The following is a 25855-nucleotide window of genomic DNA, read 5'->3' on the forward strand; positions in this document are numbered from 1 at the left end:
AGATTAGGAAAAATCTTTCTTTTTTTTTTTTTTTTTGGTTTAGAGTCCTTTATTAATTACCCCTTGTTAAAATACTTTAAACTTATAGCTCAGTTATTTAGAACGTGGTGTTTATGTTCATGATAATTGGCTATCATATTTTTTTAAAAACCTTTTTCAAAAATAATTTTTCTATTAAATCCTGTGCCAAACTTTAAGTTTGGTGTTTTCAAAAATAATCTTTCTTAAAATTTTTGAAGGTCCCATAACTCATTTGGCTAGAGCATTAATTTGATTGGGTTAGAATCTTTTATACTCTTTTCAAAACCTTCTTTTTCAAAAATATTTTTTTCTATTAAATCTTGCGCCAAACTTTAAGTTTGGTGTTTTCTTGTTGATTTCCCTTTGATTTTCGAAAATTTTGGTTTGGTTTTCTAAAAATTTTAAGTTTGGTGTTCTTCCTTCATGTTCTTGTGTTCTTGTGAGTCTTCAAAGTGTTCTTGAGTTTCCTTGTGTCTTGATCTTAAAATTTTTAATTTTGGTGTTCCTTGGTGTTTTCCCTCCAAAATTTTCAAAAACAAGGAGCATTAGATCTAAAAATTTTAAATCTTGTACTATCTTATTGTTTTTCTCTCTCCTCACTAAATTCAAAAATATCTTTTCAAAATATCTCTTCTAACTTCCTAACATCTTATCTTTTCAAAATTTGTTTCAACTAACTAACTAACTTTTTGTTTGTTTCTTAACTTTTTCAAAACTACCTAACTAACTCTCTCTCTCTCTAATTTTCGAAAATATCTTCCCTCTTTTTCAAAAATTTCTCTTTTTTTTTTACTAATTAATTTTTATTTTTTTTATGAAAAAAAAAAATTAAAATAAAAATATTTTTTTTTAAAATTCAAATTCTTTTTAGTTATTTTATTTTATTTAAGTATTTACTTCTTATAAAATAAAATAAATAAAAAGATAAATCAGTCCAAGTTATATCCATAGATCCATCATGGACATAAGTAGAGATGGACAGTCCAGGAGGACTTTGGGGTCATATTCTAACCCCTCTACTGCTTCATATGGGAGTAGCATCTGCATACCCTCCATTGGAGTTAGTAGCTTTAAGTTGAATCCTCAGCTTATTATCATGGTGCAGCAAAATTGCCAGTATTCCAGTCTTCCACAGGAAGAACCTACAGAGTTTCTGGCACAATTTTTACAAATTGCTGACACAGTACATGATAAGGAAATAGATCAGGATGTCTACAGACTATTACTGTTTCCATTTGCTGTAAAAGATCAAGCTAAGAGGTGGTTAAATAACCAACCTAAGGCCAGCATAAGGACATGGAAACAGCTGACAGAAAAATTCCTGAATCAATATTTCCCTCCAAAAAGGATGACACAGCTGAGGCTGGACATCCAAGGCTTTAAACAAGGAGATAATGAATCTCTTTATGATGCCTGGGAGAGATACAGAGAGATGCTACGAAAATGCCCATCTGAAATGTTTTCAGAGTGGGTTCAGTTAGACATCTTCTACTACGGGCTTGCAGAAGGAGCTCAGATGTCTTTAGATTACTCAGCTGGTGGATCTATCCATATGAGAAAGACAATTGAAGAAGCTCAAGAGCTCATTGATACAGTTGCCAGGAATCAGCATCTGTATCTAAGCAGCAACCCTTCCATGAATGAAGAGGTTAAAACAGTAACTGCTGAATTCAGTACTGTAAAACAAGCTGCTGAATTCAATCAGCAATTAGATTTTCTAACAAAACAGCTAGCTGAATTCAAAGACAGGTTACAAGAGACAAGGATAGCTAATATACATATGGACGAACAGTTTAAGCAAACAAAGCAGCAGCTATCAAAGCAAATAGCAGAAGAATGCCAAGCAGTTCAATTAAGAAGTGGGAAAACATTAAATACCCCACCTCAAGGCATCAAAAATTCCAGAAATGAGCGACCCACCAAAGATTCCCCTGAGGACAGTAAGAGCCCAGGGAAAAATAATTCTGGCACTAAAACGCCAGAAAATGGGTGGAAGGCTGGCGCTGAACGCCCAGACCATGCCCAAAACTGGCGTTCAGCGCCAGAAACAAGGCAGGATTGGCGTTCAACGCCAGAAACAGGCAAGAATCTGGCGTTGAACGCCCAACAGGGGCACATTTCTGGCGTTTAGGCGCCAGGAACAGACAGTGAGCTGGCGTCTAACGTCACTCCAGCTTCTGACTCTGGCATTCAATTGCCAGTGAGGGATCAGACACACACAAGTGCTGACAACAACCCCTCTAAAAAGGCTTCTTTAACCACTAAGGTTGAGGAATATAAAGCCAAGATACCTTATTCTCAAAAACTCCGGAAAGAGGAGCAGGATAAGCAATTTGCTCGCTTTGCAGATTATCTAAGGACTCTTGAAATAAAGATTCCATTTGCAGAGGCACTTGAGCAAATACCTTCTTATGCCAAGTTCATGAAAGAGATCTTGAGTCATAAAAAGGAGTGGAGAGAAACAGAAAGAGTTCTCCTCACTGAAGAATGCAGTGCAGTCATTCTGAAAAGCTTTCCTGAAAAGCTTAAAGACCCTGGGAATTTTCTGATACCATGCATATTAGAAGGTGATTGCACCAAGACAGCTTTATGCGATCTTGGGGCAAGCATCAACCTAATACCTGCATCCACTATCAGGAAGCTTGGCTTAACTGAAGAAGTTAAACCAACCCGGATATGTCTCCAACTTGCTGATGGTTCCACTAAATACCCGTCAGGCGTGATTGAGGACATGATTGTCAGAGTTGGGCCATTCGCCTTTCCCACTGACTTTGTTGTGCTGGAAATGGAGGAGCACAAGAGTGCCACTCTCATTCTAGGAAGACCCTTCCTAGCAACTGGACGATCCCTCATTGACGTCCAACAGGGGGAAATAACCCTGAGAGTCAACAATGACGAGTTCAAGTTGAACGCTGTCAAAGCCATGCAGCATCCAGACACATCAACAGACTGCATGAAAGTTGACCTTATTGACTCTTTGGTAGAAGAGATCAACATGGCTGAGAGTCTCGAATCAGAGTTGGAAGACATCTTTAAAGATGTTCAGCCTGATTTGGAGGATTCAGGGGACATGAAAGAGCCTCTGAACTTTCTTCTGAAAGAGGAAAAACCTCCTAAACCAGAGCTCAAGCCACTGCTACCATCCTTGAAATATGCATTTCTAGGAGAAGGTGACACCTTTCCAGTGATCATAAGCTCTACTTTAAATTCACAGGAAGAGGAAGCACTTATTCAAGTGCTAAGGACACACAAGACAGCTCTTGGGTGGTCCATAGGTGACCTTAAGGGCATAAGCCCAGCTAGATGCATGCACAAAATCCTACTGGAGGATAATGCCAAACCAGTGGTTCAACCACAGAGGCGGCTAAATCCAGCCATGAAGGAAGTGGTGCAGAAAGAGGTCACCAAATTACTAGAGGCTGGGATTATTTATCCCATTTCTGATAGCCCCTGGGTGAGCCCTGTTCAAGTCGTCCCAAAAAAGGGAGGCATGACAGTGATTCATAATGAAAAAAATGAACTGGTTCCTACAAGAACAGTTACAGGGTGGCGCATGTGTATTGACTACAGAAGGCTCAATACAGCCACCAGAAAGGATCATTTTCCTTTACTATTCATAGACCAGATGCTAGAGAGACTAGCAGGTCATGATTATTACTGCTTTTTGGATGGCTACTCAGGCTATAACCAGATTGCAGTAGATCCCTAGGATCAAGAGAAAACAGCATTCACATGTCCATCCGGAGTGTTTGCTTATAGAAGGATGCCCTTTGGGCTATGCAATGCACCTGCAACCTTCCAGAGATGCATGCTCTCTATTTTCTCTGATATGGTGGAAAAATTTCTGGAAGTCTTCATGGATGACTTCTCAGTATATGGAGACTCATTCAGCTCCTGTCTTGATCACCTGAAACTTGTTCTGAAAAGATGCCAAGAAACCAACCTAGTTTTAAACTGGGAAAAGTGTCACTTCATGGTGACTGAAGGAATTGTTCTTGGGCATAAAATCTCAAACAAGGGAATAGAGGTGGATCAAGCAAAAATAGAGGTAATTGAAAAATTACCACCACCTGCCAATGTTAAGGCAATCAGAAGCTTTCTGGGGCATGCAGGATTCTATAGGAGGTTTATAAAGGATTTTTCAAAAATCGCAAAACCTCTAAGCAATCTGCTAGCTGTTGACACGCCATTTGTGTTTGACACAGCATGCCTGCAGGCGTTTGAAATGCTGAAAGCTAAGCTGGTCACAGCACCAGTCATTTCTGCACCAGACTGGACATTGCCATTTGAGTTAATGTGTGATGCCAGTGATCATGCCATTGGTGCAGTATTGGGACAGAGGCATGACAAGCTTCTGCATGTCATTTATTATGCCAGTCGCGTTCTAAATGATGCCCAGAAAAATTACACAACCACAAAAAAAGAACTACTTGCAGTGGTTTATGCCATTGACAAGTTCAGATCATACTTAGTAGGATCAAAAGTGATTGTGTATACTGACCATGCTGCTCTTAAATATCTACTCACAAAGCAGGACTCAAAACCCAGGCTCATCAGATGGGTATTGCTTCTGCAAGAGTTTGATATAGAAATAAGAGACAGAAAAGGGACAGAGAACCAAGTGGCTGATCATCTGTCCCGGATAGAGCCAGTGGAAGGGACGTCCCTCCCCTTTCTTGAGATCTCTGAGACGTTCCCTGATGAGCATCTATTTGCCATTCAGGAAGCACCATGGTTTGCCGATATTGCAAACTATAAAGCTGCAAGGTTCATACCCAAGGAGTACAATAGAATACAAAAGAAGAAATTAGTTACTGATGCAAAGTACTACTTGTGGGATGAACCCTATCTCTTTAAGAGATGTGCAGACGGAATTATCCGTAGGTGTGTCCCCAGAGAGGAAGCACAGAGAATCCTATGGCATTGCCACGGATCTCAATATGGAGGCCATTTCGGAGGTGAGCGAACAGCCACCAAGGTCCTCCAATGTGGCTTCTATTGGCCCACACTCTATAAAGATTCCCGAGAGTTTGTACGTAATTGTGACAGTTGCCAAAGAGCTGGTAACCTGCCTCATGGTTACGCCATGCCTCAACAAGGGATCTTGGAAATAGAGTTGTTTGATGTATGGGGAATTGACTTCATGGGACCTTTCCCACCATCATACTCAAACACTTATATTCTGGTGGCAGTTGACTATGTATCAAAATGGGTTGAGGCTATTGCCGCACCCACCAATGATACTAAAACAGTGCTGAAGTTCCTCCAGAAACATATCTTTAGCAGGTTTGGTGTCCCTAGAGTGTTAATCAGTGATGGGGGCACTCACTTCTGCAATAAACAGCTTTACTCTGCCATGGTTCGGTATGGAATTCGCCACAAGGTGGCCACTCCATATCATCCACAAACCAATGGGCAGGCTGAAGTCTCTAACCGAGAATTAAAGAGAATCCTGGAACGGACAGTAAATACCCGTAGAAAGGATTGGGCAAGGAGCTTGGATGATGCTCTGTGGGCTTACAGAACAGCATTCAAGACCCCTATAGGGACCTCTCCATACCAGCTCGTGTATGGTAAGGCATGCCACTTGCCCGTGGAACTGGAACATAAGGCCTACTGGGCAACCAGATTCCTAAACTTAGATGCCAAATTAGCAGGAGAAAAATGATTGCTCCAGCTAAATGAGCTAGAGGAATTCAGATTCACAGCTTTCGAAAATGCCAAGCTTTATAAAGAAAAATAAAAAAAATGGCATGACAGAAAGCTGTCATCTAGAATCTTTGAACCGGGACAGAAGGTCCTGTTGTTTAACTCTAGACTCAGGCTATTCCCCGGGAAACTGAAATCCCGGTGGAGGGGACCATACGTGATTACAAGTGTGTCACCATATAGTTATGTGGAGCTTCAAGATATTGATTCTGATAAGAAGTTCACTGTCAATGGACAGAGAATCAAGCATTATCTTGAAGGCAACACTGAGCAAGAATGCTCAAGGCTGAAGCTAGATTAAAAGCTCAGCAAGGTCCAGCTAAAGACAATAAAGAAGCGCTTGCTGGGAGGCAACCCAGCCATGGGGCAACAATCCTCTAAGCATTTTGCCCTATTTCTATCTTTATTTTTTATATATAGTTCATTGACAACAAGGTAAATAATCATTTACAGAAGACCTCGGCACACAAAACAGAGTAAAAGAGCTCAATGGCAAGAAAACGCCAGTAAAGGGGCATTTTGGGCGTTCAGCGCCCAAAATGGGCATCCACTGGGCGCTGAACGCCAGTAATGGCAGCATTTGGGCGTTCAACGCCAGAAATGGCCACCCACTGGGCGTTGAATGCCAGGAATGGCAGCAACTGGGCACTGAACGCCCAGGAGATCAGCATTTGGGCGCTGAACGCCCAAAACAGGCAGTGTTTGGGCGTTCAAACGCCAGGAGGACAGGGAGGAGCCAAATCCAGTAATCCCACACGTATTTCCATTTTAATTTCAAATTTTATGCTTCAATGCATGATTTTTACATGAACATATCAAGAACCCTGGTTTCTAAAATCCCTAATTTCTAAAAAAATCCATCTTTCCAAATTCAATCCATATCTTTTTCAAATATTCATATTATCTTTTTCAAAAATCTATCATATCTTTTCAAAATTAAACTCTATCTTCTATCTTATCTTTTTCACTCTAAAATCTTTTCAATATCTTTTTCATATTATCTTTTTCAAAAACCCAGATTTATCTTTTTCAAAAATCTATCTTATCTTTTCAAAATCAAACTATATCTTCTATCTTATCTTTTTCAACTCAATCTTTTTATCTTATCTCTTCCAATTTTTCGAAAATCCACCCCCCTCCTCCATCAACAAGTGCACCTCGATCTCCTTCTATCCCTCTCCTTTCTTTACTTTTGCTTGAGGACAAGCAAACCTCTAAGTTTGGTGTGTTTTTCCGAAATCACTAAGATCATGGCTCCCAAAGGGAAACAATACACTCCTAGAGGCAAGAAAGAGAGCATTCCAAAAGCACTTTGGAATCAAGGGAATTTCTTATCTAAAGAACATTCAGACCATTATCTGAAAGTAATGGGTCTGAGATCAGTGATCCCGGAAGTTAGATTCGATCTGAAAGAAGACGAATATCCAGAGATCTAGGAGCAAATTCGAATCAGGAACTGGGAAGTCCTAGCTAATCCTGAAACGAAAGTAGGAAGGAACATGGTCCAGGAGTTCTATGCTAATATGTGGCAGACTGACAAGCAAAGACTATCTGGAACTGCCTGCTACGAATTTCGGACCATGGTCAGGGGAAAAATTGTTCATACCACCCCTGACAAGATCAGAGAGATACTAAAGCTACCTCAGCTGAAGGATGATCCAGACTCCTTCAACAGGAGGATGATGAGAGCAGACATTGGCCTGGATAAGATTCTAGAGGACATCTGTATCCCTGAAGCCAGGTGGACCACCAACACAAAGGGCGTCCCAAATCAACTCAAGAGGGAGGATCTCAAACCAGTTGCCAGAGGATGGCTGGACTTCATTGGGCATTCTCTGTTGCCCACCAGCAACCGTTCTGAAGTCACAGTTAAAAGAGCAGTGATGATTCATTGCATCATGATAGGAAAGGAAGTGGAGGTTCATCAGCTGATTTCAACAGAGCTCTATAAGATTGTTAACAAAAATTCAAGAGAGGCCAGGTTGGCTTATCCAAGCGTGATTTCTCTGCTCTGCAAGGACGCTGGAGTCAAGATGGGAATAACTGAATATATCCTAATTGAAAAGTCAATCACCAAAGCATCAATGGAGAGACAACAAGCACAGGAGGAACATATCAAGAAGAGAGCACAGGAATTCCTCCCAGAGATTCCTCAAGCGGAATATTGGGAATATCTTGAGACGTCTGTCACCAAGATACAGGAAGCTATGGAGCAAATAATAAAACAACAGAAGGAACACAGTCAAATGCTGACCCATATGCTTAAAGAACAAGAGGAGCAGGGACGTGACTTAAGGGAGCTGAAGCGCCAAAAATCTTCTGTGATACCAAGCCTCCCAAGGATCAGAGGAACCCCCATACCCCCAGAATAAAGGTTGTTAATTTCCAATTTCTGCCTTAACTCTGTGACAGTGTCCTTATAAAAGTACCTTAGAAGTCATATAGTAGTAATTAGTATCTATTTTGATTTTATCTCCAATTAAGCTATAGTTTATTTTTCTCATCATCATTAAACATGAATAAAATAGTAGATCTTTTGAATAAGAAGCAATAAAATTTCGAGTTTAAATAAAACAAATTCTAATTGGTTAAATGTGGTGGCAAGGCTCTCTGTCTTCTGAATGAATGCTTGAACAGTGCATATGTCTTTTGAATTTGTTGTTTAAGACTGTTAAATATGTTGGCTCTTGAAAGAATAATGAACATGAAACATGTTATTGATAATCTGAAAAATCATAAAAATGATTCTTGAAGCAAGAAAAAGCAGCAAAGAACAAAGCTTGCAGAAAAAAAAAAAAAAGAGAGAAAGCAAGCAGAAAAAGCCAAAGCCCTTAAAACCAAAAGGCAAGGGTAATAAAAAGGATCCCAAGGCTTTGAGCATCAGTGGATAGGAGGGCCAAAAAGGAATAAAATCCTGGCCTAAGCGGCTAAATCAAGCTGTCCCTAACCATGTGCTTGTGGCGTGAAGGTGTCAAGTGAAAACTTGAGACTGAGTGGTTAAAGTCAAGGTCCAAAGCAAAAAGAAGAGTGTGCTCAAGAACTCTGGACACCTCTAATTGGGGACTTTAGCAAAGCTGAGTCACAATCTAAAAGGTTCACCCAATTATGTGTCTGTGGCATTTATGTATCTGGTGGTAATACTGGAAAACAAAGTGCTTAGGGCCACGGCCAAGACTCATAAAGAAGCTGTGTTCAAGAATCATCACACTGAACTAGGAGAATCAATAACACTATCTGAGTTCTAAGTTCCTATAGATGCCAATCACTCTGAGCTTCAATGGATAAAGTGAAATGCCAAAACTGTTCAGAAGCAAAAAGCTACTAGTCCCGCTCATTTAATTAGAATCTGAGCTTCACTCAAAAACTCTGAGATATTATTGCTTCTCAACTTATTAGTCTTCTATTTTATTTATCTAAGTTGCTTGAGGACAAGCAACAGTTTAAGTTTGGTGTTGTGATGAGCGGATATTTTATACGCTTTTTGGGGATAATTTCATATAGTTTAGAGTATGTTTTAGTTAGTTTTTAGTCTATTTCTAGTAGTTTTTAGGAAAAATTCATATTTCTGGACTTTATTATGAGTTGTGTGTTTTTCTGTAATTTCAGGTATTTTTCTGGCTGAAATTGAAGGAGCTGAGCAAAAATCTGATTCAGGCTGAAAAAGGACTGCTAATGCTGTTGGATTCTGACCTCCCTGCACTCAAATTGGATTTTCTGGAGCTACAGAACTCGAAATGGCATGCTTCCAATTGCATTGGAAAGTAGACATCCAGGGCTTTCCAGCAATATATAATAGTCCATACTTTGCACAAGGATAGATGACGTAAACTGGCGTTCAACGCCAGTCTTCTGCCTAATTCTGGCGTCCAGCGCCAGAAAAGGATCAAAAACTGGAGTTGAACGCCCAAACTGGCACAAAAACTGGCGTTCAACTCCACAAATGGCCTCTGCACGTGAATTGCTTAAAGTCTCAGCCCAGCACACACCAAGTGGGCCCCAGCACACCAAGTGGGCCCCAGAAGTGGATCTCTGCATCATCCATCATAGTCCACTCATATTTTGTAACCCTAGGCTACTGGTTTAGTATTTAAACAACTTTTAGAGACTTATTTTGTATCTCATGATTTTCAGATCTAAACTTTGTATTCTCTAACGGCATGAGTCTCTAAACCCCATTGTTGGGGGTGAGGAGCTCTGCTGTGTCTCGATGAATTAATGCAAGTATTTCTGTTTTTTTTTATTCAAACACGCTTGTTCCTATCTAAGATGTTCATTCGCGCTTAACTGTGATGAAGGTGATGATCAGTGACATTCATCACCTTCCTCAAACCATGAACGCGTGCCTGACAACCACCTCCGTTCTATATCTGATTGAATGAGTATCTCTTAGATTCTTTAATCAGAATCTCCGTGGTATAAGCTAGAACTGATGGCAGCATTCATGAGAATCCGGAAAGTCTAAACCTTGTCTGTGGTATTCCGAGTAGGATTCAAGGATTGAATGACTGTGACGAGCTTCAAACTCCTGAAGGCTGGGCGTTAGTGACAGATGCAAAAGGATAGTAAATCCTATTCCAACCGGATCGAGAACCAACCAGTGATTAGCCGTGCTGTGACAGAGTGCGTGAGCGTAGTTTTCACTGGAAGGATGGAAGGTAGCCATTGACAACGGTGATCCACCAACACACAGCTTGCCATAGGGGGACGTGCGTGCGTGAACAAGAAGACAGAGGAAAGCGAGATTCAGAGGACAAAGCATATCCAAAACTCCAACATATTCTCCATTACTGCAAAACAAGTAACCTTTAATCCATGCTCTATTGTTTATTTGCAATTCAACTGATAAACATAATTGACTTCCTGACTAAGATTTACAAGATAACCATAGATTGCTTCAAACCAACAATCTTCGTGGGATTCGACCCTTACTCACGTGAGGTATTACTTGGACGACCCAGTGCACTTGCTGGTTAGTGGTACGCGTTGTGAAAAGTGTGATTCACAATTCGTGCACCAGAGTGCAATGTGTTTTTAATGATATTTTTGGTGGAACACCAAACTTAACATCCAACATTCACCCCTTAATTACTTTGGTGTGCAATACCAAACTTAGCTCTTTGCAATACAGAGAAATCTACTTAACTCTTTTATTGAAATAGCTAAGAAAGTAAAACTACCAACATGTAGTTGGTGACTTTCTTCCTCTTCTTCCAGTTTGTCAAGAGAAATGACCTCAAGGGTAAGGAGGATCCAGTCAGTGTCCACTTTCTTGGCCTCTTCCCAGCAAGCTTCTTTTGGTAAATGGCTTGATTGAGCTTTCTTGCTGGATTAGGGGTAGGATTTCTTGCAGTTGACCTTTTTTTCTTTATGGATATGATCAATTGTGGCCTGGTCACAATCCTCTTCTCAGTGTTGTTGTTGGTTGCCTTCACTTCTTTGATTTCAAGACTTGGTAGTTGTATGATTGTTGGAGTGTTCTCTTCATAAAAAGCCTTTTGAATTGATGGTTCAATGAGCCCTTTTTCTATGCAAATTTCTGCTTCACTTGAGTGTGGACTTCCCTGATAGAATTCCTCCCTTTCTTCTGTATGATCTTCCATTAAGTTCTTTGGGAGTGAGTCCTCATGGTCTTCTATCACCTCAATTAGCCTCCGTGGATATGAATTCCTAGGTTCATACATCTCCACAACCTCATTCTTCATTGAAATCTCGTTGGGTACAAGAACTTCTTCATCTTGCCCTTCCACTTCCTTCTTTGCACTTAATATTTGTTTTAATTGTACTTTTATGGAGGAGGTTTGTTGTTCTTCCCAAGATTTCTTCATCTCCTCTTCATATTTTTCAATCACATATTCAAGTGTTGAGATTCTTTGGTTCAGGGAAGTTTGTGGGGGTTGTGAGTTTTCATGTTCCCTTGTTATCTCAAGTGGCTTTTGTAGATATGCACTTTTAGGTTCAAATACCTCCACCACCTCATTCTTCTTTGAAATTTTGCTTGACAAAGGGACATCTTCTTCCTTTTCCTCACTCACAGATTGTTCTTCATTCTCAATACTTAGCAATCCTAAATGTGTCCTCATTTGCTCTAAATGTCCATCCATCTTCTTGAAGAGGATTTCTTGTTCTTTTTCTTTCCAGGATTGTTTTTGTCTTTCTAAAAATTGTTCTTGTCTTTCCACAAATTCCCTGGACCATTGGAAGTACTCCTCAACTGCTGGCTCAAGAGATGAAGGTTGAGAAAAATTTTGTGGACATGGATGTGTTGTGGTGAAGTTGTTTTGAGAGGTATGGAATGAATTTTTTGAATTGTGGAACAAATTTTGTGGATGTTGAAATGAGTCTTCTGTGTAGTAAAATGAATTTTGTGGTTGGTGAGATGAGTTGCATGGATTATTGAGGAAACTTTGTGTTGAGGCATAGTCAAGTGATGAAGAACTTTCAAATGAAAAACTGTGAGGTGAGGTTGGACAATTTTGCATGAATGAATTGAAGGTTTGCTCAAGTGATTATGGCTCTTGATAAGTGGAGTATGAACTTTCTGGTTTTGATCCTCCCATCCACAATGTGAATAATTGTTAAATTCATCATAGTATGGATCATCTTGTGGCATTTGGGGGCAATCTTGCATGAATTTATTGAAAGCACACTCCAGTGATGATGCCTCTTGATGAACAAAGTATGGATCATTAAGATCTCTTTGATTTTAACCCTCCCAGTTATAATATGAGTAGTTGTTGTAGCAGTATGAGTCATCTTATGGCTCTGGGAGGTGTTCATTCTCTATCATTTCTTGTTGATGTTCCCATCCACCATTAGCATAATGACATGAATCATTTTGTGGTGTTGGGCAATATCTCATGAAATTGTCTTGCTCATCTGTTGGTTCTGAAGCATATCCCCGTTGATTGGGTTGCTCAGAATCTATTAGTTCTTGGTGATACTCCCAGCCATCATTAGGATAATGAATTGAATCATATTGTGCTGGTGGGTAATATCCCATGAAATTTGTTTGACCAAAAGATGAGTTGAACTCCATTTGAATTTTGTAAAAGACATCACCAGTGAAAATTGAAGTTTATGTCGCATATGAGATTTGCTTTGTGAGGCAATAACACAAACACCTTGGTTTCAGTAGAAAAAAGAAAATTAAAAGAACAAAAACAAAGAAAATGCTTAATATAGACTTCTCACCCACTTAATCATTGTCGATCTAAATCAATCCCCGGCAACGGCGCCAAAAACATGATGGGGAAAAAATGATTCCACACAAACTAATCGGCAAGTATACCGGGTCGCATTAAGTAGTAAAAACTCAAAGGAGTGAGGTTGATCCCACGAGGATTGATGGATCAAGTAACTTTAGTGAGGTGATTAGTCTAGTCAAGCTAACAGTGGTGAATTGAGTAAAAGTGAACTAACAGAATGTAAATTGCAGAGAATATAAATTGTAGAAAGTAAATTGACAGAAACTTAAAGAGCAAGAAACTTAAATTGCATCAAATGTAAAGGGACTGGGTGCTGGGAAATTAAATGGAATAGAAATAACAGAGAGAAAGATTCATCAGGGATTGGAGGTATCATAGTCCACAATGAATCAAATGGGTCTCAACTTCTTTCACAATCATATGAATAGATCTATGGCGGATTGAGATTGATTGGATCCTGATTCCTTGGCAATCCGATCTCTCTAATCACAATCAATGTTGTCAATTTCTTGATCTAATTGTCATGAGAAGAGCTTAAGTATACTCTCTCATCCATAAGCCACACGTACTCTCAAGATCTCAATTCCTCCCGAATGGTGTTGATCAAGAGAGCTGTGAGAAACAGAGCTTCAGTTCTAATTTCCATGATTCCCCTTCTGAGGCTCACATGGAAATTCATAGATTCAAACCTCCTTCTGGAGTGAATGCACCTCAATCAAAACAGAAGTTATTTCTTAGCTATCCAAATGAATTGAGAAGAAGTAGATGTTCATGTAATCATATGAATTAAAATAGAGCTCCTCCCCCTAATGAATTGGGGTTTAATGGATCATCACTCTAGAACACCTGCAAGAAATCTAAATTTTAGAAATATAAATCAAGATCAACATGAATAGAGATGTTAATTTGGAAGAAAGTAAAATTGCATAAGAGAATTGCAGGAATTGAAAATTTCATTAAAATCAAACTGAATTCAGTACAGAAGAAATGTAAAGTGCAGAAAAGAAAAAGTGTATTAAAGAGAGCCTTCTATTCTACTCCTACTCCTACTCCTACTGCTAGCAGCCTACTACTGCAGCCTAATCCAGCGCTTCTCTTTAAGATTCAGCTATTTTACTTCTTCTGCCCTTTAATTTACTGTCAATTTTCCTTTTCCCTTTAATTTCATGCAATTTAGCTTCTGTTGGTTACAATTCACTCAAATCATCAACTGTTTGCTTAACTAAATCAACCACCTAACTAAAATTGCTCAATCCTTCAATCCCTGTGGGATCAACCTCACTCTTGTGAGTAATTACTACTTGATACGACCCGGTACACTTGCCGGTGAGTTTTAGGTGTTGGAAATCTGTTTTCAACCCATGAAGTTTTTGGCGCCGTTGCCGGGGATTGATTAGCTTGACAATGATTAAGTAAGGTGGTGGTCTAGATTAAGCACTTTTTCTTTATTTTTGTTTAATTTCTTTGTTTTTAACTAGCACACTAACTATTTGAGACTTTGTCTCTACTAACTCTCACTACACTCAAGCTACAAAGTACTCTTGTGTTTCTTGTTGTTGTGGTTTTATGACAGAGGTAAGGAGGGAGACCCCTACTTTCTGTGAAGCTGACGAAAGAACTCTCCAAAGGATAAGAAGAGAAGCGAGAGGGAAAGGAATTATTGGAGAGGAAGAGCTTTTTGAAGAATAATTTCATGAAATGGAGGAATACTCCACAAATCCAACAAATCCACCAGTGGGAATGGCCAACAACAATGGTCAACCACAAAGGAGAGTATTGGCTTCATACACATTTGCTAATCCAAGGCATTGTGGGAGTAGCTTCCTTACCCCAAATGTCAATGCAAATAACTTTGAATTGAAGCCCCAGCTCATCACATTGGTACAGAACAATTGCTCATATAGAGGAAGCCCTTTGGAGGATCCAAACTAACACTTATCTTTCTTTTTGAGAATTTGTGACACAGTGAAGTCCAATGGTGTGCATCCAGAAACATACAAATTGCTGCTGTTTCCATTCTCATTGAGGGACAAAGCTGCTCAATGGCTTGAAACTTTTCCACAAGGAAGCATCACTAGCTAGGAGGATCTAGTAAATAAATTTTTGGCCAAGTTCTACCCCCTCAAAGGATCATCAGGCTCAAGACTGAGGTGCAAACCTTCACACAAATGGATGCTGAATCTCTCTATGAGGCATGGGAGAGGTACAAGGCCCTGATTAGAAAATGTCCCCCTGAGATGTTTAATGAATGAGACGTCCTTCAAAATTTCTATGAAGGTTTGACTATGAAGGCTCAGGAAGCACTAGATCATTCAATATGAGGCTCTTTACAATTGATGAAGACAGCAGAGGAGGCTGAAAACCTCATTGATATGGTGGCAAATAATCAATACTTCTTTGGCCATCAGAGACAACGGCAACCATCACAAAGGAAAGGAGTGCTAGAGTTGGAAGGAGTAGACACAATCCTAGCTCAACACAAGATAATGCAGCAGCAAATCCGACAATAATTTGAGCAAATGGCTAAAAGGATTGATAGCCTCTAAGTTGCAGCAGTGAACACAAGCCAACCATCAACCACATGGGGGCAAAATGAAGATAGTCAAGAAGATCAGCAGCAAGAACAAATTCAATATGTGAACAACCAAGGCTCAGGCCAAAATGAGGTTTATGGTGACACCTACAATCCATCCTGCAAGAACCATCCAAACCTAAGATGAGGAGATAACCACACTCAAAACCAGAAACCATGGCAAAGAAATTCAAACCAAAATAACTCAAGAAACAACAACCACAACCAGCAAAATACTAACCCCAATCCATATAGAAAACCCCAAAACAACCACCCAAATTTCAGCTACTATCCACCCAATAACCAAACCGCTAACCAAAATACGTACCATCAACCTTCAACATCTCATAACCCACCACAAGCATCACAAGACACTCAAAGAATCTCCAACTTGGAGATGTTTATAGAAAAGATGCTGAAGAACCAATAAATAACAAGCAAGAATTAGGAAGCCTCAATAAGAAACCTGGAGAGGCAGATGGGACAATTGTCCAAGCAAGTTGTAATTGAAAGACCAACAAGCTCACTCCCAAGTGATACCATTCCAAATCCTAAAGAGGAATGCAAAGCCATCCAACTGAGGAGTGAAAAAATCTTGGTGAGTAACAAAGAAGATAACAAGAGGCCTATGGACAATGATAAAGCTAGCAGCAAGCATAGTGAAGCTAGCAACAAGGAAGGGATGACAGCAAGCAAACAAGCTCAAGAGAAGCCTAGATAAAAAGATGACTAGCCACAAGATCCAAAGAAAGGGAAGCAAGTAATGGAGGAACCATCTCAAGAGCAAAAGCAGGTAGTGAAGGCTTTCACACCCGCCTTGCCATATCCTCAGAGGTTCAACAAGAAAACCAAGGATCAACACTTCCCCATGTTCCTTGAAGTCTTCAAGAAGTTGGAGATCAATATCCCCCTGGCTAAAGCATTAGAGCAGATGCCTCTATATGCAAAATTCTTGAAGGAACTCATTAACAAAAAGAGAAGCTGGCATGAGAAGGAGACCATTATGCTCACACAAGAGTGTAGTGCTATAATTCAAAGAGGTCTCCCACCAAAGCTCAAAGATCCTGGGAGCTTTTTCTTACCTTGCACCATTGGTAATATAACCATAAAACGGGCACTGTATGACTTAGGGGCCAGCATCAACTTAATCCCTTATTCTATGATGAGAAAGCTATGCATAGAGGAGGTAAAGCCCACACAGATGTCACTAGAGCTCGTGGACAAATCATTGGTGTTTCCCAAAGGAGTAATTGAAAACCTTTTGGTCAAGGTGGATAAGTTCATATTCCCTGCAGACTTTGTGATCCTGGATCTAGGAGAAGAAGGAAATGAATCTATTATCTTGGGAAGACCCTTCTTGGCCAAAACAAGAGCCATTATAGATGTTAAACAAGGAGAGCTGACTCTAAGGATACATGATGAAAGCATTACTCTGAATGTCTTTCCAGAAGCACAGCATAATAATGAAAATGAAGAATGCATGGAAGCTGACAAAAAAGACTTGTAGTGGAAGAAAGAAATCAACAAGACACTCATTAATCCTCCTCCAAAGCAAGAGACAAGCAGCAAGGTAGGCCAAGAGGAGAATGAGACTGTACCGAATGATGAGAAGAATCAATAAGGAAGTGAGGTGTTAGCTAGTGAGAAGATAGATTCTAAAACACAGCTCACACTGTCAAAGGAAAAAATCATCAAGAAAGGGGAAGAAAAGCAAGAAAAAGGGTCCAAGAGGGTGGAGAAATAAAAAGATCCTAACTGAAGGATTCTCAAAGGGAGATAAAGTGCAGCTAATTTACCAACAGTTGGGGACAAATCAACAAGCTGATGACTACTACCTTATCAACATAGTACTCTCACTAAAGCATGCAAAGATTGAATATCAAAGTATTGGAAGGAAGCTTACTGTGAGAGGAAACAAGCTGAGACATCACAGTCATCAATCACCCTAATGAGGGTCCAATGTCAAGCTAATGACAATAAAAGAGTGCTTGTTGGGAGGCAACCCAACCTGACGTAGTTTTCTTTTCATAGCTAATTTAATAAAAAGGTTGAGTGGTTTTATTTGTATTGCAAGGAGCTAAGCTTGGTATTGCACACCAAAACAATTTAAGGGAGAGTGAAGGACACTAAGTTTGGTATTCCACCAAAAATCTCATTTAAAAATACATTCTCACCTTCTGCATAAAGAGTTGCTAGCTCCAAGCAATCAGGTAAACCATTGAACCATTGTCAGTCTTCTAGTTTTTAGTTATATCACCTTTAGCAAAGACAGAAGTATTTCACATATGGTTAACTTGATACATAAGAAACATTGGCAAGGAACTAAGTTTGGTGTTCACACACCAAAGTAAGTTCAAAATGCCCACAAAAAAGTCATGTTAGCTAACCATTTGCTTAAGGGCTTGAAAAACAAGCAACTTGTGAGGATTATGCAGGAAAAAATTCAATCTATGGAGGGAGCCTGCATCTTTGTCCAAAGGAAGTGCAACAAGGAGAAATAATGATGACAGAAGAAAAGATGAGAAGACATTCCTAACAGGTTGTATTAACACTTAATCCTTGTTGCTTTGAAGTATTTTAACTTGGAAATTCCTATATGTCTTGCTGAAGTATTCAATTAAGTGCAAGTGGAAATGTTTGCTAAAAATGCTAGCCTGCATATTGTGATTGTAATCCATCATTAGCTTGAATTTTGTTTTGCTCCCTTCTGCAATAAATTAAAGAGAAATTTTTTATTTAGAAAAGTGAATATTCAATGTTGTAAAAGTTAGAATGAAATTCAGTGGTGGTAGTTGTTTGATTTAATGATTAGCTCAAATAACAAAAGCTGCATAATAACATGCTCTTTGAAGTGTGAAATAGTTTGCTGCTATAAAGTCCTTTATTAATGAAATTCCCTTGAGAATGAAGCAAAAACAAAAATAAAAAGAAGAAGAAAAGCCAAGAATTGGCAAAGAAACAAACAATAAGGCTAGACACCAATAGCTTGGACCCTAGGATATATGTCTGTGGTGTTTTTGTACTGGGATATGCTTGGACAAGTAGGTTCTGAGGAGTATTTTGAAACTTGGCCACTTAGATCAACTGATCTGGGATTGCCAACTGAAAGTCCACTATCAAGAGAAACCTAGTTACAAAACATTTAGTAATCCAAAGAGATGCTGGGCATCAATGTTCCTAGGAAGAAATTGTAAGCCATGTGTTTGTGGTGAAGAAATATTGAGCAAAATTGAGCCAAAAAGGCTGCTGCAACATTTGCCACCAAGCTTTCATTAATAAATAAGCTTTCTAAGCAAAAGAAAGAAATAAAAAGCTAGCAAGGGATCAAGAAAAAGCAAGGCATTATAGCAGCAACTCTAACCTTTAAGGAAACATTTCTTATCTGTCAGCAAGTAATAAATGAGCTACCATTGTCTGCATAAAACCCCATGAACCAAGTTTAATTATCTGCTAAATAAGGACATGCATACTTCTCTGTTTCATTTCATTTTCTCCTATGTTTAGTGCTTGCTTGGGGACAAGCAAGGTTTAAGTTTGGTGTTGTGATGACAAGTCATCTTATACTAGCTTTTCAAGCATTTCTCACTTGTTTCATTTTGTTTTATGCACTTTCTTGCATTAGAAGTAAATGATTTGGAGTGAATTTGCATGGTTTTGTTGAATCAATCAACCATCCTTTATTTGACACTAAATCATGAGGTTTAAGCTAAATTTAATTGGTTTTTGAATGAATTATAAACTTTATGAATTTGGTGGTACTTTGATTAGTTGTTTTGATTACTTGTAGGTGAAGAAATGGTTGAAAAAGGAAATTTTGGCACGCTTTTGAAGTAAAAGCACGCTTTCGACCTTAGGCCATGCTTTGAAAAGCGTGACCCAAGGTACAAAAGCGTGGCGCACCAAAGGAGGCATGGGCGCTCAGTTCAATCACCTAACTGAGCGCCAGTTAAAGCATTACCAAAAGGCAAGGCCATGGATGACCAAGGAAGCACCAACAGCATGGCGTTAAGTTAAGTTTACTTAACTGAGCGCCCAAGAGGAGTGAAGAAAGCACTAGCGCTCAGTTAGCTTTTTCTACCTTTTTCGTGCTCCTCAAAAAAGAAATCAAGGTGCAAGCAACCAAAATGGTGAAGCCAAGTCTCGAACCTTGCACTTGGAAGACATGGAGAAGCGCTACAAACAAAAGAAATTTGCCAAAGTGCAACCAGTAGGGTTCGAATCAAGGAGCTCCTCTCTTGCAAGGAAGGAGCGCTCCACTTGGCCAAAGTAAATGGCACCGAAGTGCACTCTCCAAGGCTCGAACCAGGAGCCTCAAGCCAAAGAGAAAAGGCGCTACACCAAAGCACAAGGCGCTCAGTTAAAACCTTTTCACTGAGTGCTACCCCTTATGCCAAGGAAATTAGTGAATTGCTTCCACCAAGGTTCGAAAAGAAGACTTCCTCACAAGGCAAAGGCACTCAGTTAACAAAAGTTAACTTAACGCTATGGAGACACACCTGGAGCAAGCCTGTGACGCAACATATTGGCCAAGGACAACAAGCATGGGCGCTCAGTTACTTTAAAGTAACCGAACGCTACCCTGGAGCCACACACGAAGCAAATATGGCCTAGACTTGGAGCGCTCAGTTAACTTAGTTAACTGAACGCTCCCCTGGAGGTGCACCATGGGCCAATTTCACTTTAATTGATATTTTGGATTTAACTCTTCACCAAATGAGAAGACCACTCTAAATTCTAAAATAAAAAATAGAAAGTGTATAAATAGGATTTAGTTTGATTTAGAAAGGACATTTTTGTTTTACCCTTACTTTCACTTTTGAATTTTCATAGAGTTTTGAGCTTTGAATTGGGAATTAGGATTGAGAGCTGAGTCCTCTCCTCCTGGTTCTCACTTTTGCATTTCTTGCTTTCTGTTCTTGAATTGTGGATAGAGATTGAAGGAATTCTGTTTCAATCCTTGATCTACAATTCATCTTTGCTCTCTTCTGCATAATTCTAACAAATTGTGAATTGGATTTAGCTTTTTGTTTTGATTTTCATTTCTTCTTCTACATTTGCTATCTTCTCTTGGAATTTGAATTGAGATTGAAGACCGTCATTGATTCTAAGTTTGAGAATCATCTTTCACCTCTCTTCTCAATTGTTCCAAGAAGTGGATATGAGTTTCTTTTACTGTTTTCATTTTCTTTTCTTCTACAAATTATTCTCTGTTGGATCAAGGAAGGAATTGAGATCTAGACTTGTTTTCTAGTCTCATTGAGCCTCTGAGCTCTTGAATTTCTTTCCTAGCTCTTGCAATTGAGTTGAATTTACTTTCTGTTTTGTTCCTCACTGAAATTCTCCAATTCTGTTTAGATCTGCTGCACTTAATTCTTCTTCTTTACTTTCTGTTGTAAAATTCTGGATCCCAGCATCCCACACCCCTTTATTATTCAGGCAATTTACATTTCTTGCAATTTAAGTTTCAGTCATTTACATTTCTTGCAATTTAAGTTTCAGTCATTTACATTACTTGCACTTTAAGATTTAGCTATTTTACTTCTTCTGCCCTTTAATTTACTATCAATTTTCCTTTTCCCTTTAGTTTCATGCAATTTAGCTTCTGTTGGTTACAATTCACTCAAATCATCAACTGTTTGCTTAACTAAATCAACCACCTAACTAAAATTGCTCAATCCTTCAATCCTTGTGGGATCGACCTCACTCTTGTGAGTAATTACTACTTGATACGACCTGGTACACTTGCCAGTGAGTTTTAGGTGTTGAAATCCATTTTCAACCCATCAGTGCGCGCCATGCACGCCTGCGCGTGCATGGGCAGAAATCAGTAGCAGCGCGGACGCGTACAGTGCGTGTACGCGCGAAGCGGTGAAGTGCAGGTTTGCGCGCGTGCGCCAGGTGCGCTTGCATGTGCATCTGAGTTGTGCTCTCAGCAAAAATTTGGCACAACTTTAGCTCAACTCTCGGGAAAAAGTACCAGAAGATGAAATTTTAGAATCGACGCGGACGCGCACGGTGCGCTGGCGCGTCGATATGCATTTTGTCTGCTGTGCGCGTGCGCGCCAGGTGTGCGTACGCGCGAGTCGAGTTAGGCCATTGGCATGATATTAGCCCAACTTGGGCATAACTCTCAGGAAAATGGCTCAGATTGCATCTTGTAACATCGGTGCGGACGCGGCTAGTGCACATACGCACTATTTTGCACAAATGGGTCATGGGCGCATACGCGCAAGGTGCTCACACACGTGAATGTGGTTGTGCCTGAGGCTCAGAATTGGCCCAGAATTTGCACAACTCTCTGGAAAATGACCCAGGAACGGCGAATGTGTATGGGCGCGTACGCGCATAGTGCGCACACGTGCACCCCTCCTCTTTTTTTTTAAGACATCAAGAATGCCTAATTGTCAAGAATTTAGTGGTTAAACAAGCCAAAGGGGTCAAAAACACCCAAAAACTCAATGTAAAACCCAAAGATGGGGTGTTCTTCTACCACACAATCAATTCATCCTTGGAGAAATCTATGCAAATCTTTGTGAACAAGTTATCTAAGGTATTCATAATCAAATCTAGCCAAACAGAACTACAGCTAAGCAAGCACAAAACAATGAAGAATTCAAGAATTATATACAAAAGGGTAAAAAGGATAGATCTCACCATGGTGGGGTGTCTCCCACCTAACACTTTTGTTTAATGTCCTTAAGTTGGACTTTCACTAGCTCATTGCTCTTTGCCAAGAGGTGCATCTTCCAAAAGAAATACCTCAATCTCCTTGTTGCTCTTCATTTGCTCACCATGATACAACTTTAGACGGTGCCCATTGACCTTGAAGATATCCGGACTTGAGGGATGATGCAAATGGTAAATCCCATAGGGTTCCACCTTCTTTACTTGATATGGGCCCTCCCATTTTGACCTTAGTTTTCCAGGCAACAATCTCAATCTAGAATTGTAAAGGAGGACTAGATCGCCAGCTTTAAATTCTTTACCTCTTATGTTCTTATCATGCACGGCTTTCATTTTCTCCTTGTAAAGTCTAGAATTCTCATAAGCTTCAAGCCTCAAACATTCCAACTCTGCTAGTTGTAGCTTCCTCTCAACTCCGGCTCCACCCAAACTTGGATTGCACTCCTTGATGGCCCAATATGCCTTGTTCTCTACCTCTACCGGTAAATGGCAAGCTTTGCCATATACCAACCGAAAGGGGCTCATGCCAATTGGCGTTTTGTATGCCGTTCGGTAGGCCCATAATGCATCGGTGAGCTTAGCACTCCAATCTTTCCTATTGGGTTTCACAATTCTTTTCAAGATGCGTTTAATCTCCCGATTGGAAACCTCGGCTTGGCCATTTATTTGTGGGTGGTAGGCTGTGGCTACTTTATGCATGATGCCATATTTCTTCATTAGCCCTTCCATTCTCTTATTGCAAAAATGTGAACTTTGGTCACTCACGATTGCTCATGGCGACCCAAATCTACAAATGATGTTATTTCTCACAAAGGAAAGGACTATATTAGCATCGTCCGTCCGGGTGGGTATTGCTTCCACCCATTTGGACAGATAATCAACAGCAAGTAGAATGTAGAGAAAACCATTAGAATTTGGGAATGGCCCCATGAAGTCGATTCCCCACACATCAAAGATCTCATAAAATAGCATGGTTTGTTGGGGGATTTCATCCTTCTTGGAGATATTACCAAATATAATGCATTGAGAACAAGATTTACAAAAATGAGAAGAGTCTTTGAAAAGAGTTGGCCACCAAAATCCACAATCTAGGATTTTACTTGCCGTTCTTTGGGGTCCAAAATGGCCTCCTCCTTCGGAGGAGTGGCAAGCTTCCAAGATTGAGTGGAATTCGGTTTGTGGAATGCACCTCTGAATTACTTGATCCGCCCCACATCTCCAAAGGTATGGGTCATCCCACACATAGTATTTGGATTCACTTTTTAGCTTATCCCTTTGATGTTTGGAGAGATTAGAAGGGAAGGACCGAGATACCAAGTAATTCACAATTGGCGCATACCAAGGAATGGTTTCCGAGATTGCATGCAAGCCCTTAAAGGGAAAAGAATCATTAATAGGAGTGGTATCGCCTTTAGTGTGTTCAAGGCGACTTAAGTGGTCCGCCACTAGGTTTTGCGTACCACTCCTATCCTTAATTTCCAAGTCAAACTCTTGCAACAATAAAACCCATCTAATCAATCTTGGTTTGGATTCCTTCTTAGCCAACAAATACTTTAACGCCGCATGATCCGAGTACACTACCACTTTTGAACCAAGTAAATATGCTCGGAACTTGTCCAAGGCAAAAACTATGGCCAATAGTTCTTTTTCGGTGGTAGTGTAGTTGGATTGGGCCCCATCTAGTGTTTTTGATGCAAAGGGTTGATGCACGGAAAACTTATCTCATAACAAATTTCCTTCGGCAAGTGTACCAAATTTGTCGTCAAGTAAAAACTCTTAATTGAGTGAGGTCGAATCCCACAGGGATTGATTGATCAAACAACTTTAATTAGAGGAATGTTCTAGTTGAGCGAATCAGAATTTGGGTTGAGAATTGCAGAAAATTAAATGGCGGGGAAGTAAATGACAGAAAAGTAAATGCTAGAAATAAAGAGCTGAATGTAGATGACGGAAAGTAAATTGCAGAATCTTAAATGGGAATGGGGTAATTGCTCATAAAAGTAAATGACAGAAATTAAAGAGAATGGGTAAGATCAGAAATGGGGAGTTCATTGGGCTCAGGAGATGTTGCATTCTCCGGATCAATTTCATTTTTATCTCTTCCTCAATCAATGCACTCATTGATCTCCTTGGAAATCTTAAGTGATCGAATTACAATTCCTTGTAATTCAATCTCTCAAATCTTGATCAATAGCCAATTCCTTGGTCACTTGCTCATGAGAAGAGATGAAGTATGGTCACTGATTATACCACATGCATTTCCCAAATCAGGTGTTGAGAGGATTATAGTCACATATCCATCCAAACTCATTTTGGTCCAGCATGAGAAAGCATTTCTAGCATGATCTCTTCATTCCTCTTTCAAGGTTCAGAAGAGATCCAAGTTTGAATAGCTTCTTTTCCAAGTTAACTACCCAATTGGATGAAGATCGAAAGCTTTCAAGTAAAATCAAGAGAAAAGATAGAAGAAGAATAATGAAAACTAGTATTGATCCATCCAATTACAACAGAGCTCCCTAACCCAATGAAAGGGGTTTAGTTGTTCATAGCTCTGGAAAATGAAAACGAAGATGGAGAATACATGATGAAACTAGAAGTGCAGAGAAAGTAAAATACAGAGAGTAGTTCTATGCCAAGAGGCTCCCTATAATTTCCAACTCCCTAAATAATTCAAAGCTACTCCTATATATACTACTCTTCTGATCTTCTAGTTGGCTCTTCAAGTCTTGGGTATGGGCCTTTGGATCTTGAGTTTGAAGTAGTTATCTTCTTCATTGCGCTTGGCTTTACTTGCAGAGAGAAAGTGTAAAGTGGGCAGAGACTTTAGCTCAGGACGTTAGTGGTGTTAACGTTCAGTGAAAATATGGGTTCGAGAACGTTAGTGACAATCACCTTTTTCACTAACGTTCCTCACCCAAGTAAGAGCCACGTTAACCTCAACGTTAGTGGCACAAACGTTGCCACTAACGTTGCCTATTTGTCCTTCGCACACGTTATTGGGACTTACCTTTCCCAATAACATTGAGAAGCCTCCTCCTTCCCTACGTTAGAGTCCACGTTAACTTAGTTAACATCTCCTTCGAGAACGTTAGTGACACTTACCTTTGTCACTAACGTTCCAATGTGCCCCTAGCTCCCACGTTAGAGTCCACGTTAACTAGGTTAACGTGGCCTTTAACGTGGCTGTGCTAGCCATCTCCAACGTTAGTGACAAAGGTGAATGTCACTAACGTTGGCTCATCATCTCTCCTCCTCACGTTAGCTTCCACGTTAACTAGGTTAACGTGGGAGTTAACGTGGCTTATTGGGGCTTGTGTGGGTTAATCCCAACGTTAGTGACAATGTTTGGTGTCACTAACATTGTCAATCACCTACTTTCTTCACGTTAGCTTCCACGTTAACTAGGTTAACGTGGAAGTTAACGTGGCTTATTGTGACTTGGCCAACGTTAGTGACAAAGTTGAATGTCACTAACGTTGGCTTCCCCTTTACTTCTTAACGTTAGAGGCCATGTTAACTAAGTTAACGTGTCTCTTAACGTGGCCACTATTGAGCTTGGTCCAACATTAGTGACAAAGGTAAGTGTCACTAACGTTGGCTCCATTTCCCTTCCTCCACGTTAGAGTTCACGTTAACTTAGTTAACGTGACTCTTAACGTGGGCA

General features: G+C 39.9%; 1 protein-coding gene across 1 annotated transcript; it reads right to left on the reverse strand.

The window, feature by feature from the left end:
- Nucleotides 1–22224: 22224 nt before the first annotated feature.
- Nucleotides 22225–22716, reverse strand: LOC112757157 (uncharacterized). The gene has a single exon (XM_025805763.1). It carries the CDS (start codon nucleotides 22714–22716, stop codon nucleotides 22225–22227), a length of 492 nt encoding a protein of 163 aa, XP_025661548.1.
- Between the last annotated feature and the right edge of the window lie 3139 nt (nucleotides 22717–25855).

Source organism: Arachis hypogaea, chromosome 16 (genome assembly GCF_003086295.3).
Source record: "Arachis hypogaea cultivar Tifrunner chromosome 16, arahy.Tifrunner.gnm2.J5K5, whole genome shotgun sequence".
Classification (NCBI taxonomy): domain Eukaryota; kingdom Viridiplantae; phylum Streptophyta; class Magnoliopsida; order Fabales; family Fabaceae; genus Arachis; species Arachis hypogaea.